At 42.1% G+C, this 15,806-nt stretch overlaps 1 protein-coding gene across 1 annotated transcript; it reads left to right on the plus strand.

Annotated features, from left to right (window-relative positions):
• Positions 1-325: 325 nt before the first annotated feature.
• On the plus strand, positions 326-4,900 carry LOC138337874 (uncharacterized). The gene is made up of 11 exons (XM_069288311.1): positions 326-424; positions 1,050-1,298; positions 1,659-1,770; positions 2,092-2,456; positions 2,604-2,831; positions 2,886-3,068; positions 3,156-3,308; positions 3,689-4,078; positions 4,195-4,248; positions 4,346-4,435; positions 4,562-4,900. Exons 1-11 carry the CDS (start codon positions 326-328, stop codon positions 4,898-4,900), a joined length of 2,262 nt encoding a protein of 753 aa, XP_069144412.1.
• The last annotated feature ends 10,906 nt before the right edge of the window (positions 4,901-15,806 follow it).

Consider the following 15,806-nt stretch of genomic DNA (forward strand, 5'->3'; position numbering starts at 1 on the left):
CGTGACAAAATGGTATCAGAGTCCCAGGTTCATAAGTCTCACGTGTATACAAGACGAGTCTACGTAGAGTCTCAAAGATCAGTACAGAGACGTCTGTACTTATCTCTGAGAGGCTATAAAGATTACTAGGAAACTTCCTTTTGTTCATTCTTTCTCATCGTGCATAGTCACCTTCTTTAGTAATGAGTTGTTGTATACTCTTTTAACTGATGACGAGGACTAGAACTAATGTTACTGGTGGTAGAGGGGAGGCACTTCCCGAGGCAGTGTTGAGGCCCCAGCTAAAGGTAGGGGTAGATCTTGAGCTAGAGGTCGTGCTAGTAGTATGACAGTAGCCAGAGGTCATGGATGTGGAGCAGCACCAGTGAGAGGTCGTGCTAGAGAGGTCTCTACAGAACCTCAGATTGATAGCAGAGAGAACCAGGTTCCTCTAGATCATGTAGTCACACCCTTGCTTCAGGATACACTATTAAGGGTGTTAAGTGTGCTAGAAAGCTTTTCTCAGGGTGGTGGTGCGACTACCACACCACATTACTCTCGTACTAGAGACGGGGCTCAGACCTAAGAGCAGCAACAAACTCCAGTTGTTCAGGATGCGGTGGGTCAACTACCAGTAGATCCCGCGTTTTAGAATGATGTTGCACCAGCAGTTGGGGGTCAAGTTGCATCAATGGTTGTTCTGACAAAGGATGAGCAGCGTAGGTATGAGAGATTTTGAAAGAGGCACCCACCTCAGTTTCAGGGTGGGAAGAGCGAGGACGCTCACGAGTTTCTAACTACCTGCCGAGAGTTACTAGAGGTGGTTGGATTAACTGAGTCACATGGGGTTCGATATGCTACACTCCAGCTTCGTGGACCAGCGAGAGACTGGTGGAGGACTTATTTGGGGTTTTGCTAGTTAGATATCCTCCAGTGACTTGGGAGCAGTTTGCTAGTGCATTCCAAGATCGTTTTATCCCATGAGCGTAAGAGAGGAGAGTCACTTGAGGTTTGAGAGTCTGAGACAGGATAGTGTATCGGTTACAGAGTATGAGGCGCGTTTTTGCTAGTTGTCTAGCCATGCGTTGGCCATTATTCTAAATGAGACAGAGAGGATCCGCAGATTTGTGAGGGGGTTGACTTTCTCTATCAGGTCAGCTGTGTTTCGGGCATCTAGGGAGGGGGCTTCTTTCCAGTCCATTGTGAGCACCACCAAAGAGGTGGAATTGACGGAGAGAGAGGAGTTTGGGGACCCTAAAAGGGCCCGTATATCAGGCCAGTTTCATGGTGCCTCACCTGGAGGTAGGGGATCACAGAGAGTGAGTGGTTCTTTTCAGCAGCAGGGACCTATTTATGCATCTATGCCGACATTTGAGGGAGGCCAGACATCTAAGGGTTCTTATGTCCTGGGTCAGGGCTCGTACGGTTCACAACAGTGACCTACAGGGCAAGACAATTATAGTGGGTTTTCAGGGTCCACAAAGCAGTTCCCAGGTCAGAGATTTTATTTTACTTGTGGAGATCCCGATCATCTAATGCGGCAGTGTACTTCTCAAAGAGGTCATGGTGGGCGTCGACCTAATTCTTCATTCCATAGTAGACCACCAGCACCACAGGGTAGAGGTCGTGGCAGAGTTCAGTAGGTAGAGGTGATAGAATTTCTAGTAGTGGTGTTGCAGCTCAGCAGAGTGGGGGTAGATGTACCACCCAGGCTGGAGGTGGACGATGAGGCCACTGCTATGCTTTCCCGGGGAGACCTGAGGCCCAAGACCTCTGATGCTGTTATTACAGGTATCATCCCAGTATACCATCGACCTGCGTCTGTGTTGTTTGATCCAGGTTCTACATTCTCTTATGTGTCTACGTATTTTGCTGCTAAATTTGATATGATATGTGATAGCATGACTGTACCTATTCGTGTTTCTACACCCGTGGGTAAGCCCTTAGTGGTGGATCGAGTGTATCGATCCTGTCTTGTTTCTTTGGCTGGGTATGACACTTGGGTAGACTTAATCATTGTGGGGATGGTGGACTTTGATGTTATCTTGGGTAGGGATTGGCTTTCTCCTTATCATGTTGTCCTTGATTGTAATGCTAAGACTGTGACTTTAGCAATGTCTGGTGTTCCGAGGGTTGAGTGGAAGAGTGTTAGTGCTTCTTATCCTAGCAAAGTCATCTCTTTTATTCGTGCTCAAAGACTGGTAGAGAGGGGGTGTTTGTCTTACATAGGTTTTATTCGGGATACTAGTGTTGAACCACCTCCCATGGACTCTGTTCCCGTGGTTCAGGAGTTTCCCGATGTATTTCCTTCTGATCTTCCAGGTAATCCTCCCGATAGAGATATCGATTTTGCTATTGATTTGGAGCCGGACACTAAGCCTAATTCTATCCCTCCATATCGTATGGCTCCAGCAGTGTTGAAAGAATTGAAGGATCAGTTGCAGGATTTATTGAGTAAGGGTTTTATTCGCCCTAGTGTGTCACCTTGGGGTGCCCCTGTATTGTTTGTGAAGAAAAAGGATGGAACTATGAGGATGTGTATTGATTACAGACAGTTGAACAAAGTAACACTGAAGAATAAGTATCCTCTTCCGCGTATTGATGACTTATTTGATCAATTATAGGGAGCATCATTGTTCTCTAAGATTGATTTGAGGTATGGGTATCATCAGTTGAAGATTAGGGCATCAAATATCCCTAAGATAGCTTTTCGGACCCGGTATGGGTATTATGAGTTTCTAGTGATGTCATTCGGATTGACTAATGCCCCAGCAGCATTCATGGAGTTTATGAATGGGTTGTTTCGACCAAACCTTGATACTTTTGTGATTGTTTTTATCGATGACATCTTGGTTTACTCCAAGACTGTGGAGGACCATGTCTGACACTTGAGGATTGTACTTCAGAGGTTGAGAGAAGAGAAATTGTATGCCAAGTTCTCAAAGTGTGAGTTCTGGCTTACTTCTGTGACATTCTTGGGGTACGTGGTGTCCAAGGAGGGTATTAGAGTGGATCCGGCCAAAATTGAGGCAGTTAGAGGCTGGACGCGACCTACTTCACCTACTGAGATTCGGAGTTTTGTGGGATTGGCAAGCTATTATCAACGATTTGTTCAGAGTTTCTCTACTATTGCAGCTCCATTAACTAGATTGACTCTATAGGATGTGCGTTTTTAGTTGTCTGATGAGTGTGAGCAGAGCTTTCAAAAACTCAAGACCTTGTTGACTTCTGCTCCTGTGTTGACTCTACTTGAGGAGGGTGTAAACTTTACTGTTTATTGTGATGCTTCAGGAGTTGGTTTGGGTTGTGTGTTGATGCAGAAGGGGAAAGTGATTGCTTATGCTTCTAGGCAGTTGAAATCCCATGAGAAGAACTACCCTACTCATGATTTGGAGTTGGCGGCTGTGGTATTTGTACTTAAGTTATTGCGTCATTATTTGTATGGGGTGCATCGTGAGATCTTCACTGATCATCGAAGTCTTCAGTATATCTTTAGCCAGAGGGATTTGAACTTGAGGCAATGGAGATGGCTTGAGTTGCTGAAGGACTATGATGTGACCATTCTGTATCATCCGGGAAGGCCAATGTTGTGGCCGATGCTCTGAATAGGAATACTCATAGCATGGGGAGTCTTGTATCTCTTAGTGTTGAGGAGAGACCATAGGCTAGAGATGTTCAATTGTTAACTAACAGTCTTGTTCGATTGCAGATCTCAGAGGAGAGTGATGGGATGATTGCTTTTATTGAGGCTCAATCTTCTTTAATCGAGCAGATTCGTGCACACCAGTTTGATGATGTAAAATTATATCTCATTCGAGACAAAGTATTGAGTGGGGAAGCTAAGGAGGTTGTCCTTGATTCTAATGGTATCTTACGGATCAGAGGCAGGATTTGTGTGCCTAAGACAGGCGATTTGATTAGATTGATTCTTGAGGAGGCCCATTATTCTCGGTATTCCATCCATTCGGGAGCGGCGAAGACGTATCATGATCTGAGTCAGCATTACTGGTGGTGTGGAATGAAGAGAGATAATACAGACTTTGTTTCGAGGTGTTTGACTTGCCAGCAGGTCAAGTGTGAGCACCAGCGGCCCGGGGGTGTATCTCAGAGGATGCCTATTCCTACTTGGAAGTGGGAGCGGATTACTATGGACTTTGTTGTGGGTTTGCCTACCACAGTGGGTGGTTATGATTCTATTTGGGTTGTTGTTGATAGGCTGACCAAGTCTTCCCACTTCATTCCAGTTCGGGTGAAGTATACGACAGAAAAGTTAGCCGAGCTATATTTCAGTTAGTTTGTGCGACTACATGGATTTCCAATTTCTATCATATCATATCGAGGTTCACTATTTACTTCTCATTTTTAGAAGGCATTACAACATGGTCTGGGTACTCAGTTAGATATGAGTACAACATTTCACCCTCAGACAGATGGTCAATCTGAGGGGACTATTCAGGTATTGGAAGATATGCTTCTAGTATGTGTGATCGATTTTGGTGCAAGATGGGATCGACATTTACCCTTAGCGTAGTTCGCCTTTAATAACAGTTATCACTCTAGTATCCAAATGGCCCCATTTAAGGCATTGTATGGTAGACGGTGTAGATCTCCGATTGGTTGGTTTGATTCGGCGGAGATGGACTCTTTGGATACAAACTTGCTTAGAGATGCTATGGAACAAGTCCGTATGATTCTATATAGATTGTTGACAGCCCAATGTCGACAGAATAGTTATGCAAACCAGAGAGTTAGAGCTTTAGTATTTATGGAGGGTGATCATGTTTGGCTCCGAGTATCACCCATGAAGGGTGTGATGAGGTTTGGAAAGAAGGGCAAGCTTAGCCCTAGGTTCATTGGACCTTTTGAGATTTTGAGCCGAGTGGGAGAGGTGGCCTATAAGTTTGCCTTGCCACCTAGTTAGTCGGTAGTTCATCCTGTTTTCCATGTCTCTATGCTTCGGAAGTATATTCCGGATGAATCTCATGTGCTTTCACTTGACTCCGTGGAGTTGGGTCCAGACTTGACATTTGAGGAGGAGCCTATAGCTATTATGGATAGGCAGGTTCGAAAGCTTAGGACCAAGGAGATTGCTTCAGTAAAGGTGCAATGGAAGCACCGATCAGTGGGAGAGGCAACTTGGGAGACTGAGTCTGACATGCGTGCCAGATATACTCAACTTTTTGAAGCTTCAGGTACTTTATTTAACTTTATGTTCGAGGACGAACATGATTTTTAGTGGTGGATAATGTAATGACCCGCTAGGCCATTCTGAAAACTAGTTATGTCTCTTTAATGAAGGTCCCTTTCCGTAAAATTTTAATGGGAATTTTGAATTACTAATTTTACTATGGTTATTTAATTAGTGAATACAATTTTAATAATTTATTTAATATTCTATACTATTTGGCCCATGTTTTAAAAGTAATTTAGTAGGGTTTAATAATTTTAGTCTAAAAAATAAAAGAAGAAAACAAAACTTGGGAAAACGGAAGCAATGACAATCACCTCGGCGAATTCCAAACTTACCGGCCAAATTCCAAGGTAATCCAAACATAATCTGGTAATGTATATATGAATGAATATTCTATTATTATTATTATAAAAAAAAATTGGTTTTGAAAGAAAAAGAAAAGAAATTGAATTTGAATAACCTATGCTAACATTTTTTTAGTGGAAAATTGTTAATGGCTATTAATGGCATGATGATTGAACAATGATTGACCTTTTTAGTAATAATAATTAGGAATTAGGAATGAGATATGCAGTAATAACATTATTAATTGTTTGAGTTATACGGTCAATATGTGTACGAAAATTTAATGTTGAGTTGAAAATACTATTAATAATAATATTAAAATTAAATAAAACCTAATAGCATCTAACTGATGCATCAAAAATAATATGATAATAATATCAAATGATTGAACATGATTAAACAATCACTACGAGGGATAACATCAACTAAGTTTTATGTAATATTATGCCGATTTTAATGGGTTTAATATTCTTTTTGGTGGTTTAAAAATTGTTGGATCTTCCTTATCGCTAAGATAGTATTAAGTAAGTTTTGTTGTATTCATATATCTAGTTAAATATCTAGTCAAATAGTATTGTATGAATATCATTAGATTTATGATATTCAGAAGAATTGAATGTAATGACCTGTTTAGTCATTTTGAGCAGCAGATTTTATTTCGGGAAAAACAGGCTGAGGCGACGGACCCCACGACGGACCGTCATGGGCATGACGGACCGTCGCAGGGTCTCGTTTCAAAACACTTAGAAAAACTGAAAATTGGGTACTGAAAATCGACTCTCTAAACTTCGTAACGAAATGGCAGGACGGACCGTCACAGGTGTGACGGACCGTCACAGACCCTTGGTGGAAATTTGGGTCTCTGAACTTTGCGACGACCTGCAGGACGGACCATCGCAGGCACGACGGCCCGTCACAGGTTGCACAATCCCAGTCCGGGTCGGATTTCTTTATACGTTTTAAGGGACATTTTTTACTATTCCTGCTTTAATTATAAGATTAGTGGGTTAATGTTAATAAGTCTAATTACTTGGGGGTTAAAAGAGGTAACCTTAAGTTAATTAGTGGGTTATTATTGCCATCTTTTACACTTGATTATATGTTAATTAGGGTAAAAGAAAGAGGGTTTGAACAAGAAAAATAGAAAGAACAAAGAGAAAACAGAAAAGGAAAGAGAACAAGTAGAGAGAGAGAAAGAAACGAAGAGGATAGCAAGGATTTTGAGAAGATAGCTTGTTGATAGCAATTCTTCGGTGGAGGTAGGTTATGGTTTTCATGCTTTCATAGTAAACTCTTAATAGAGAATGATATGTATTGGTCGTATTGTAAACCCTGCTATGTGCTTAATTGTATGCATGCATGAACGTGATTATATAATTGTGATTGTATTAAGCATGATGAAGTTATTGAATTCCAAATCTGATAAAAACCTAATCACTTTTAATGATGATGCCTTGGTAAGAAAGAAGGCTTGATGAATTGATGGAAGGAGATTAGGGGATCGGGTATCACGAACCGACACGTAGTATTAGGGGATCGGGTGTCACGAACCGACACGTAGTTTTAGGGGATCGGGTGTCACGAACCGACACGTAGTATTAGGGGATCGGGTGTCACGAACCGACACGTAGTATTAGGGGATCGGGTGTCACGAACCGACACGTAGATTTAGGGGATCGGGTGTCACGAACCGACACATAGATTTAGGGGATCGGGTGTCACGAACCGACACATAGATTTAGGGGATCGGGTGTCACGAACCGACACATAGATTTAGGGGATCGGAGTGTCACGTACCGACACAAGAGGATTAATGAATATTGAGGGAGCGGAGTGTCACGTACCGACACAAGAGAAATAAAGATAATGAATCTTGAAAGATGTTAATATACTCAATCTAATGAACATGATTCCCAAATGAGTATGGTATTGATGCTTGAGTCCTCATGTGTGAACTTGACGGTAATTGTTAATGATATAGTATATTTTTGTTGCTACATGTTGAGTATCATAGTTGATTTTATGATATTACTTGGTATATATTGATTTCTATTTTGAGTTGGTCGATGATATCTACTCAGTACCCGTGTTTTGTACTGACCCCTACTTTTATGTTTTCTTCTTGTTTATTTGTGGAGTGCAGCAAACGTGCCATCGTCTTCAACTTAACAGTAATTCAAGCCATTCTTACTACATCGAAAATTCAGGGTGAGCTAATGCTTTTAGCTTGGACTGGATCTTCTTCTTCAAGTCTTGATGCCTTGAACTTCCGGCATGGACTAGCTTCTTATGTATTTTTAGCTTTTAGAATACTCTTAGTTTAGTCATTTGATCGTAGATGTTCTTGTGATGATGACTTCCAGATTTTGGGGAATAATAGATGTTGAATTTTAGAAGTTACTGAATTGGTCTTTATTTAATGAGTTTAAGTCCTCCGCATTACTTTCTGTTGATATTATATTGAAATGTTAAGGTTAGATTGGTTGGTTCGCTCACATAGGAGGGTAAGTGTGGGTGCCAGTTGCAACCCGGTTTGGGTCGTGACAAACTTGGTATCAGAGCATTAGGTTCGTTGGTCTCATCACACAAGAACGAGTCTAGAAGAGTCTTAAGGAACGGTAGGGGGACGCCTTTACTTTTCTTTTAGAGGCTATAAGACTTTAGGAAAATTCCATTCTTTCTTTCTTTCGTGCTACTACTTAAATCCAATTGGTATCTAGGTGATACAAATTGGTATCTGACCATCTTCATTCTCTTTCGCAGATGGTTCGAACTAGAGCAACGACTACGCCAACACCAACACCAGCACCGACAGGACAGGGTGCGTCTGAGCCAGCCACTGGGGCTGTAGCTCGAGGAAGAGCAGCGGCAAGAGGCCGTGGTAGAGGTCGTAGGAGGACGTCCTCTAGGGGTAGAGGACGAGCACCTAGCCCATCTGATACTAGGGCAGTGACTCCTCCACTGACTGAGGAAGTAATAAGAAAAGGGGAGGATGGGGAAACTGAACAAGTGCAGAATGAGGGATTGCCACCCCAACCTACCCCAGAGATGATCAATCAGGTTCTCGCCTATCTTAGTGGGTTGTCTGATCAAGGTCAGGCACCTCCAGTGTTTTCTGCGCCAACACCTCCGGTTTCAGAAGTACAACATGCAGCCACTATGGCTCCTCGTATGGATGCCTCATTGGACATAGGCACATTTCCACGTCTGACTACTGGGCCTATAATGACAAATGATCAACATGAACTTTTCAGTAAGTTCTTGAAATTGAAACCTCCGGTCTTCAAGGGTGCTGAATCGGATGATGCTTATGATTTTCTGGTTGACTGTCACGAGCTACTACACAAGATGGGTATAGTAGAATGGTTTGGTGTGGAGTTTGTGACTTATCAGTTTCAAGGGAACACCAAAATGTGGTGGCGGTCACATATTGAGTGTCAACCAACAGAGGCACCACCTATGACTTGGGCCTCATTCTCTAGCTTGTTTATGGAGAAGTATATCCCCCGAACTTTGAGGTATAGGAAAAGGGATGAGTTCTTGAGCCTAGAGCAAGGTAGGATGTCGGTCAATGCATATGAGGCTAAGTTTCGTGCATTATCCCGGTATGCCACCCAACTATGTTTCAGTCCACAAGAGCGGATTCGCCGTTTTGTGAAGGGGTTGAGGTCAGAGTTGCAGATTTCAGCCTTACAGGTAGCGGCTACGGTAAAATCCTTCCAAGAGGTGGTAGACTTCGTGATAGAGGTGGAAGGAGTGAAGCCAGATGACTTCACCACGACATCGACATCAAAAAGGTTTTGAAAGGGAGGTGAGTTTAATGGTTCTTACTCTAGAGGACAAGGTTCCGGAGGTTACTCAGTTCGACCCATTCAGTCTTCACTACAGACTGTAGTTGGGGGTCCACCTCAGACCGGTCAACACTTCTCTGAGAGACCTACGCTTGACTCCAGAGAGTGTTATGGGTATGGGGAGACTGGGCATATTAGGAGAAATTGTCCAAAACAGAGTTATAGACCCCCAATGGCTAGAGGTAGAGGTGGTCATGGTAGAGGCCGTCATTCTGGAGGACGTGGTAGTCGAGGTAATGGTGGTCACCAAAATGGCCGAGGTGATGGGCAAACTGGAGCCACTACATCACAACATGGTAGGGGCAACAGACAGACGAACGATAGGGCCCATTGTTACGCTTTTCCTGGGCGGTCTGAAGCGGAGGCATCTGATGCTGTCATCACAGGTAATCTTCTGGTTTGTGATTGCATGGATTCTGTATTGTTTGATCCTGGATCCACATTTTCTTATGTATCTTCCTCATTTGCTAATGGTCTAAATTTACATTGTGAATTACTTGATATGCCTATTCGTGTTTCTACTCCGGTGGGTGAGTCTGTGGTAGTTGAAAAGGTGTATAGGTCTTGTTTGGTGAACTTTGTGGGGAGCAACACTTATGTAGATTTGGTTATCTTAGAAATGGATGATTTTGATGTAATTCTGGGTATGACTTGGCTTTCTCTGCAATTTGTGATTTTGGATTGTAATGCTAAAACAGTGACGTTAGCCAAGCCTGGGACAGATCCGTTAGCTTGGGAGGGTGACTACACTTCCAATCCGGTGCGTATCATCTCCCTTCTTCGTGCTAATAAAATGGTTAGTAAAGGGTGTTTAGCTTTCTTGACACATCTCAAGGATGACACTACCCAAGTACCTTCGATTAAGTCGGTTTCGGTGGTCCGTGAGTTTCTGGATGTGTTCCCTGCAGATCTTCCTGGTATGCCACCAGATAGGGATATTGATTTTTGTATTGACCTTGAACCGGGTACTCGCCCCATTTCTATACCTCCTTATAGAATGGCTCCCGCAGAGTTAAGAGAGTTAAAAGCCCAACTTCAAGAGTTGTTAAACAAAGGCTTTATTAGACACAGTGCATCTCCTTGGGGTGCTCCGGTTTTGTTTGTGAAGAAGAAGGATGGGAGTTTTCGAATGTGTATAGACTACAGACAACTAAAAAAAGTAACCATAAAGAACAAGTATCCTATTCCCCGCATTGATGACTTGTTCGATCAGTTACAAGGTGCTTGTGTCTTCTCTAAGATTGACTTGAGATTCGGTTATCATCAATTGAAAATACGGGCAACGGATATGCCAAAGATTGCTTTTCGAACGAGGTATGGGTATTACGAATTTGTAGTGATGTCTTTTGGTCTTACGAATGCCCCTGCTGCGTTCATGAGCTTGATGAACGGGATTTTTAAGCCATATTTGGACCTCTTCGTGATCGTATTTATTGATGATATATTGGTATACTCAAAGAGCAAGAAGGAACATGAAGAGCATTTGAGAATGGTATTGGAAATGTTGAGGGAGAAAAAGCTTTATGCCAAGTTCACTAAGTGTGAGTTTTGGCTAGATGCAGTGTCCTTCTTGGGGCACGTGGTTTCTAAGGATGGAGTGATGGTGGATCCTTCTAACATTGAGACAGTGAAGAATTGGGTAAGACCTACTAATGTGTCAGAAATAAGGAGCTTTGTTGGGTTAGCTAGCTACTACCGCCGATTTGTCAAGGGATTCTCTTCTATTACTTCCCAATTGACGAACTTGACTAAGCAAAATGTTCCATTTGTATGGTCAGATAAGTGTGAAGAAAGCTTTCAGAAGCTCAAGACTTTGTTGACTACCGCACCCATTCTCACCTTGCCAGTGAAAGGTAAGAATTTCATTGTCTATTGTGATGCATTCTATTCGGGTTTGGGTGCAGTGCTAATGCAAGAGAAGAATGTGATTGCTTATGCTTCAAGACAATTAAAAGGGCATGAACGTAACTACCCAACTCATGATTTGGAATTGGCCGCGGTAGTGTTTGCATTAAAGCAATGGAGACACTATTTATATGGGGTTAAGTGTGAGGTCTATACGGATCATCGTAGTCTACAGTATGTCTTTACTCAGAAAGATTTGAACTTGAGACAGAGAAGATGGATGGAACTACTAAAGGACTACGACATCACCATTTTGTATCATCCGGGGAAGGCGAATGTTGTAGCGGATGCTTTAAGTAGAAAGGCGGGAAGCATGGGAAGTCTAGCTCACTTGCAAGCCTCTAGACGCCCATTAGCTAGAGAGGTTCAGACTCTAGCTAACAACTTGATGAGATTAGAAGTAAATGAGAAGGGAGGATTGTTGGCTTCTGTGGAGGCAAGATCTTCCTTTCTTGACAAGATTAAGGGAAGACAGTCTGATGATGAGAAACTGCGCCGAATTCAAGATAAGGTATTGCGAGGAGAGGCTAAGAAAGCACAAATCGATGAGGAAGGTGTTTTGAGGATCAAGGGAAGGGTATGAGTACCCCGCGTCGATGATTTGATCAACACTATTCTGACAGAGGCTCATAGTTTAAGGTATTCTATACATCCGGGTGCAACCAAGATGTATCGTGACCTAAAGCAACACTTTTGGTGGAGTAGAATGAAGCGTGATATTGTTGACTTTATTGCCAAGTGTCCAAACTGTCAACAAGTAAAGTACGAACACCAAAGGCCCGGAGGAACACTTCAGAGAATGCCCATTCCGGAATGGAAGTGGGAAAGAATTGCAATGGACTTTGTGGTTGGTCTTCCAAGGACAATGGGTAAGTATGACTCTATTTGGATGATTGTTGATAGGTTAACTAAGTCTGCTCATTTTATTCCGGTTAAGGTGACTTACAATGCCGAGAAGTTAGCCAAGATCTATATCTCAGAAATCGTTCGATTGCATGGGGTTCCACTATCCATCATATCAGATAGAGGTACGCACTTTACTTCTAAGTTTTGGAAAACATTGCATGCGGAATTGGGTACTAGGTTGGACCTTAGTACTGCGTTCCATCCTCAGACCGATGGTCAGTCTGAGCGAACGATTCAAGTGTTGGAGGATATGCTTCGTGCGTGCGTGATAGAATTTGGTGGCCAGTGGGATAGCTTCTTACCCTTAGCGGAATTTTCATACAATAATAGCTATCACTCGAGCATTGATATGGCTCCATTTGAGGCACTATATGGGAGGAGGTGTAGGTCTCCTATTGGTTGGTTTGATGCATTCGAGGTTAGACCTTGGGGTACTGACCTTTTGAGGGATTCGATAGATAAAGTGAAGTCTATTCAAGAAAAGCTTCTAGCGGCGCAAAGTAGACAAAAAGAATATGCAGATCGAAAGGTTAGAGACTTCGAGTTCATGGAAGGTGAACAAGTCTTGTTGAAGGTTTCGCCAATGAAAGGGGTGATGCGATTTGGTAAGCGAGGTAAACTTAGCCCAAGGTATATTGGTCCATTTGAAGTACTTAAGCGAGTAGGGGAGGTGGCTTATGAGTTAGCCTTGCCTCCAGGGCTGTCCGGAGTGCATCCGGTATTCCATGTGTCTATGTTGAAAAGATATCATGGGAATGGAAATTACATTATCCGTTGGGATTCAGTTTTGCTTGATGAGAATTTGTCATATGAGGAGGAACCTGTTGCCATTCTAGATAGAGAAATTCGCAAGTTGAGATCAAGGGAGATTGCATCCATCAAAGTTCAATGGAAGAATCGACCCGTTGAAGAAGCCACTTGGGAGAAGGAGGCGGATATGCGAGAAAAATACCCATATCTGTTTACAGATTCAGGTACTCCTTTTCGCCCTTGTTTTCCTTCTTGTGATCGTTCGGGGACGAACGATGGGTAAATTGGTATCTATTGTAACGACCTGTTTAGTCATTTTAAGCAGCAGATTTTATTTCTGGAAAAACAGGCTGAGGCGACGGATCCCACGATGGACCGTCATGGGCACGACGGACCGTCGCAGGGTCTCGTTTCAAAAATCTTAGAAAAACTAAAAATTGGGTACTGAAAATTGACTCTCTGAACTTCGTAATGAAATGGAAGGACGGACCGTCACAGGTGTGACGGACCGTCACAAACCCTTGGTGGAAATTTGGGTCTCTGAACTTTGCGACGACCTGCAGGACGGACCGTCGCAGGCACGACGGCCCGTCACAGGTTGTGCAATCCCAGTCCGGGTCGGATTTCTTTATACGTTTTAAGGGACGTTTTTGACTATTCCTGCTTTAATTATAAGATTAGTGGGTTAATGTTAGTAAGTCTAATTACTTGGGGGTTAAAAGAGGTAACCTTAAGTTAATTAGTGGGTTATTATTGCCATCTTTTACACTTGATTATATGTTAATTAGGGTAAAACAAAGAGGTTTTGAACAAGAAAAATAGAAAGAACAAAGAGAAAACAGAAAAAGAAAGAGAACAAGTAAAGAGAGAGAGAAACGAATAGGATAGCAAGGATTTTAAGAAGACAGCTTGTTGATCGCAATTCTTCAGTGGAGGTAGGTTATGGTTTTCATGCTTTCAGAGTAAACTCTTAATAGAGAATGATATGTATTGGTAGTATTGTAAACCCTGCTATAAGCTTAATTGTATGCATGCATGAACGTGATTATGTAATTGTGATTGTATTAAGCATGATGAAGTTATTGAATCCCAAATCTGATAAAAACCTAATCCCTTTTAATGATGATGCCTCGGTAAGAAAGAAGGCTTAATGAATTGATGGAAGGAGATTAGGGGATCGGGTATCACGAACCGACACATAGTATTAGGGGATCGGGTGTCACGAACCGACACGTAGAATTAGGGGATCGGGTGTCACAAATCGACACGTAGTATTAGGGGATCGGGTGTCACGAACCGACATGTAGTATTAGGGGATCGGGTGTCACAAACCGACACGTAGATTTAGGGGATCGGGTGTCACGAACCGACACATAGATTTAGGGGATCGGGTGTCACGAACCGACACATAGATTTAGGGGATCGGATGTCACGAACCGACACATAGATTTAGGGGATCGGGTGTCACGAATCGACACATAGATTTAGGAGATCGGAGTGTCACGTACCGACACAAGAGGATTAATGAATATTGAGGGAGCGGAGTGTCACGTACCGACACAAGAGAATTAAAGATAATGAATCTTGAAAGATGTTAATATACTCAATCTAATGAACATGATTCCCAAATGAGTATGGTATTGAGGCTTGAGTCCTCATGTGTGAACTTGACGGTAATTGTTAATGATATAGTATGTTTTTGTTGCTACATGTTGAGTATCATAGTTGATTTTATGATATTACTTGGTATATATTGATTTCTATTTTGAGTTGGCCAATGATATCTACTTAGTACCCGTGTTTTGTACTGACCCTACTTTTATGTTTTCTTCTTGTTTATTTGTGGAGTGCAGCAAACGTGCCATCGTCTTCAACTCAACAGTAATTCAAGTCAGTCTTACTACATCGGAAATTCAGGGTGAGCTAATGCTTCTAGCTTGGACTGGATCTTCTTCTTCAAGTCTTGATTCCTTGAACTTCCGGCATGGACTAGCTTCTTATGTATTTTTAGCTTTTAGGATACTCTTAGTTTAGTCATTTGATCGTAGATGTTCTTGTCATGATGACTTCCAGATTTTGGGGAATAATAGATGTTGAATTTTAGAAGTTACCGAATTGGTCTTTATTTAATGAGTTTAAGTCTTCCGCATTACTTTCTGTTGATATTATATTGAAATGTTAAGGTTAGATTGGTTGGTTCGCTCACATAGGAGGGTAAGTGTGGGTGCCAGTCGCAACCCGATTTGGGTCGTGACATTGAAACTTAGTCCTGGACTTGAGATTTGTAGAAAATTTAAAGGGTTGACATGTTAATTGACAATTGACATCAAGAATTACAAACTTGATTATAAATTTGGGATGAATTTTTAGGTCAAGGTTAAACATATAAAAGTGTGAGTGTTTTTAGATTTGAAACCTTATTGTGAATATATACTTGAATAGATTCCATTGGTTCGGAAGCTCAACGGAAAGGGAAGGCTCAAGCCCAAGAGTAATTATTCGATTGACTAAGGCAAGTGGATTTCTAAACTCTTGTTAAGCGTACGAAATTCATGTATTTCCTTGTGTGATGTTGAGAATGATCTGGAGACTTGTTGCTTATTTTTTGGTGTTGTATTCCTTGTTGCAAATTGTGCTTTGATATCAAAATGACTATCTCCTCATTTTTATTTTAGTATGTAATTCAAACTGCATTTGAAACATGGTTATGATAAGAGTTATGTGATAAGAGGATGTACCATTTCGAGGGTCGTATCTCGCGCCGTGATGGATATTATATTTTGAGGGACGTATTGCGCGCCGCGATGGTTACTATTATCGAGGGTCGTGCCATGCGCCGCTACAGATGCATGGACAGATATGTCCCCCATGGGTACCGG

This window comes from Solanum lycopersicum, chromosome 8, assembly GCF_036512215.1.
Source record: "Solanum lycopersicum chromosome 8, SLM_r2.1".
NCBI classification, from domain to species: Eukaryota; Viridiplantae; Streptophyta; class Magnoliopsida; order Solanales; family Solanaceae; genus Solanum; species Solanum lycopersicum.

Bases quoted from the DNA above. Each gene is read 5' to 3' on its own strand.
- LOC138337874 (XM_069288311.1), top strand. From the start codon at position 326: ATGACAGTAGCCAGAGGTCATGGATGTGGAGCAGCACCAGTGAGAGGT. The intron at 3,309-3,688 runs GTGATTGCTTAT...GTTCGATTGCAG, and splicing joins TGTTGATGCAGAAGGGGAAA to ATCTCAGAGGAGAGTGATGG. The intron at 4,436-4,561 runs GTATTGGAAGAT...GCCCCATTTAAG, and splicing joins AATCTGAGGGGACTATTCAG to GCATTGTATGGTAGACGGTG.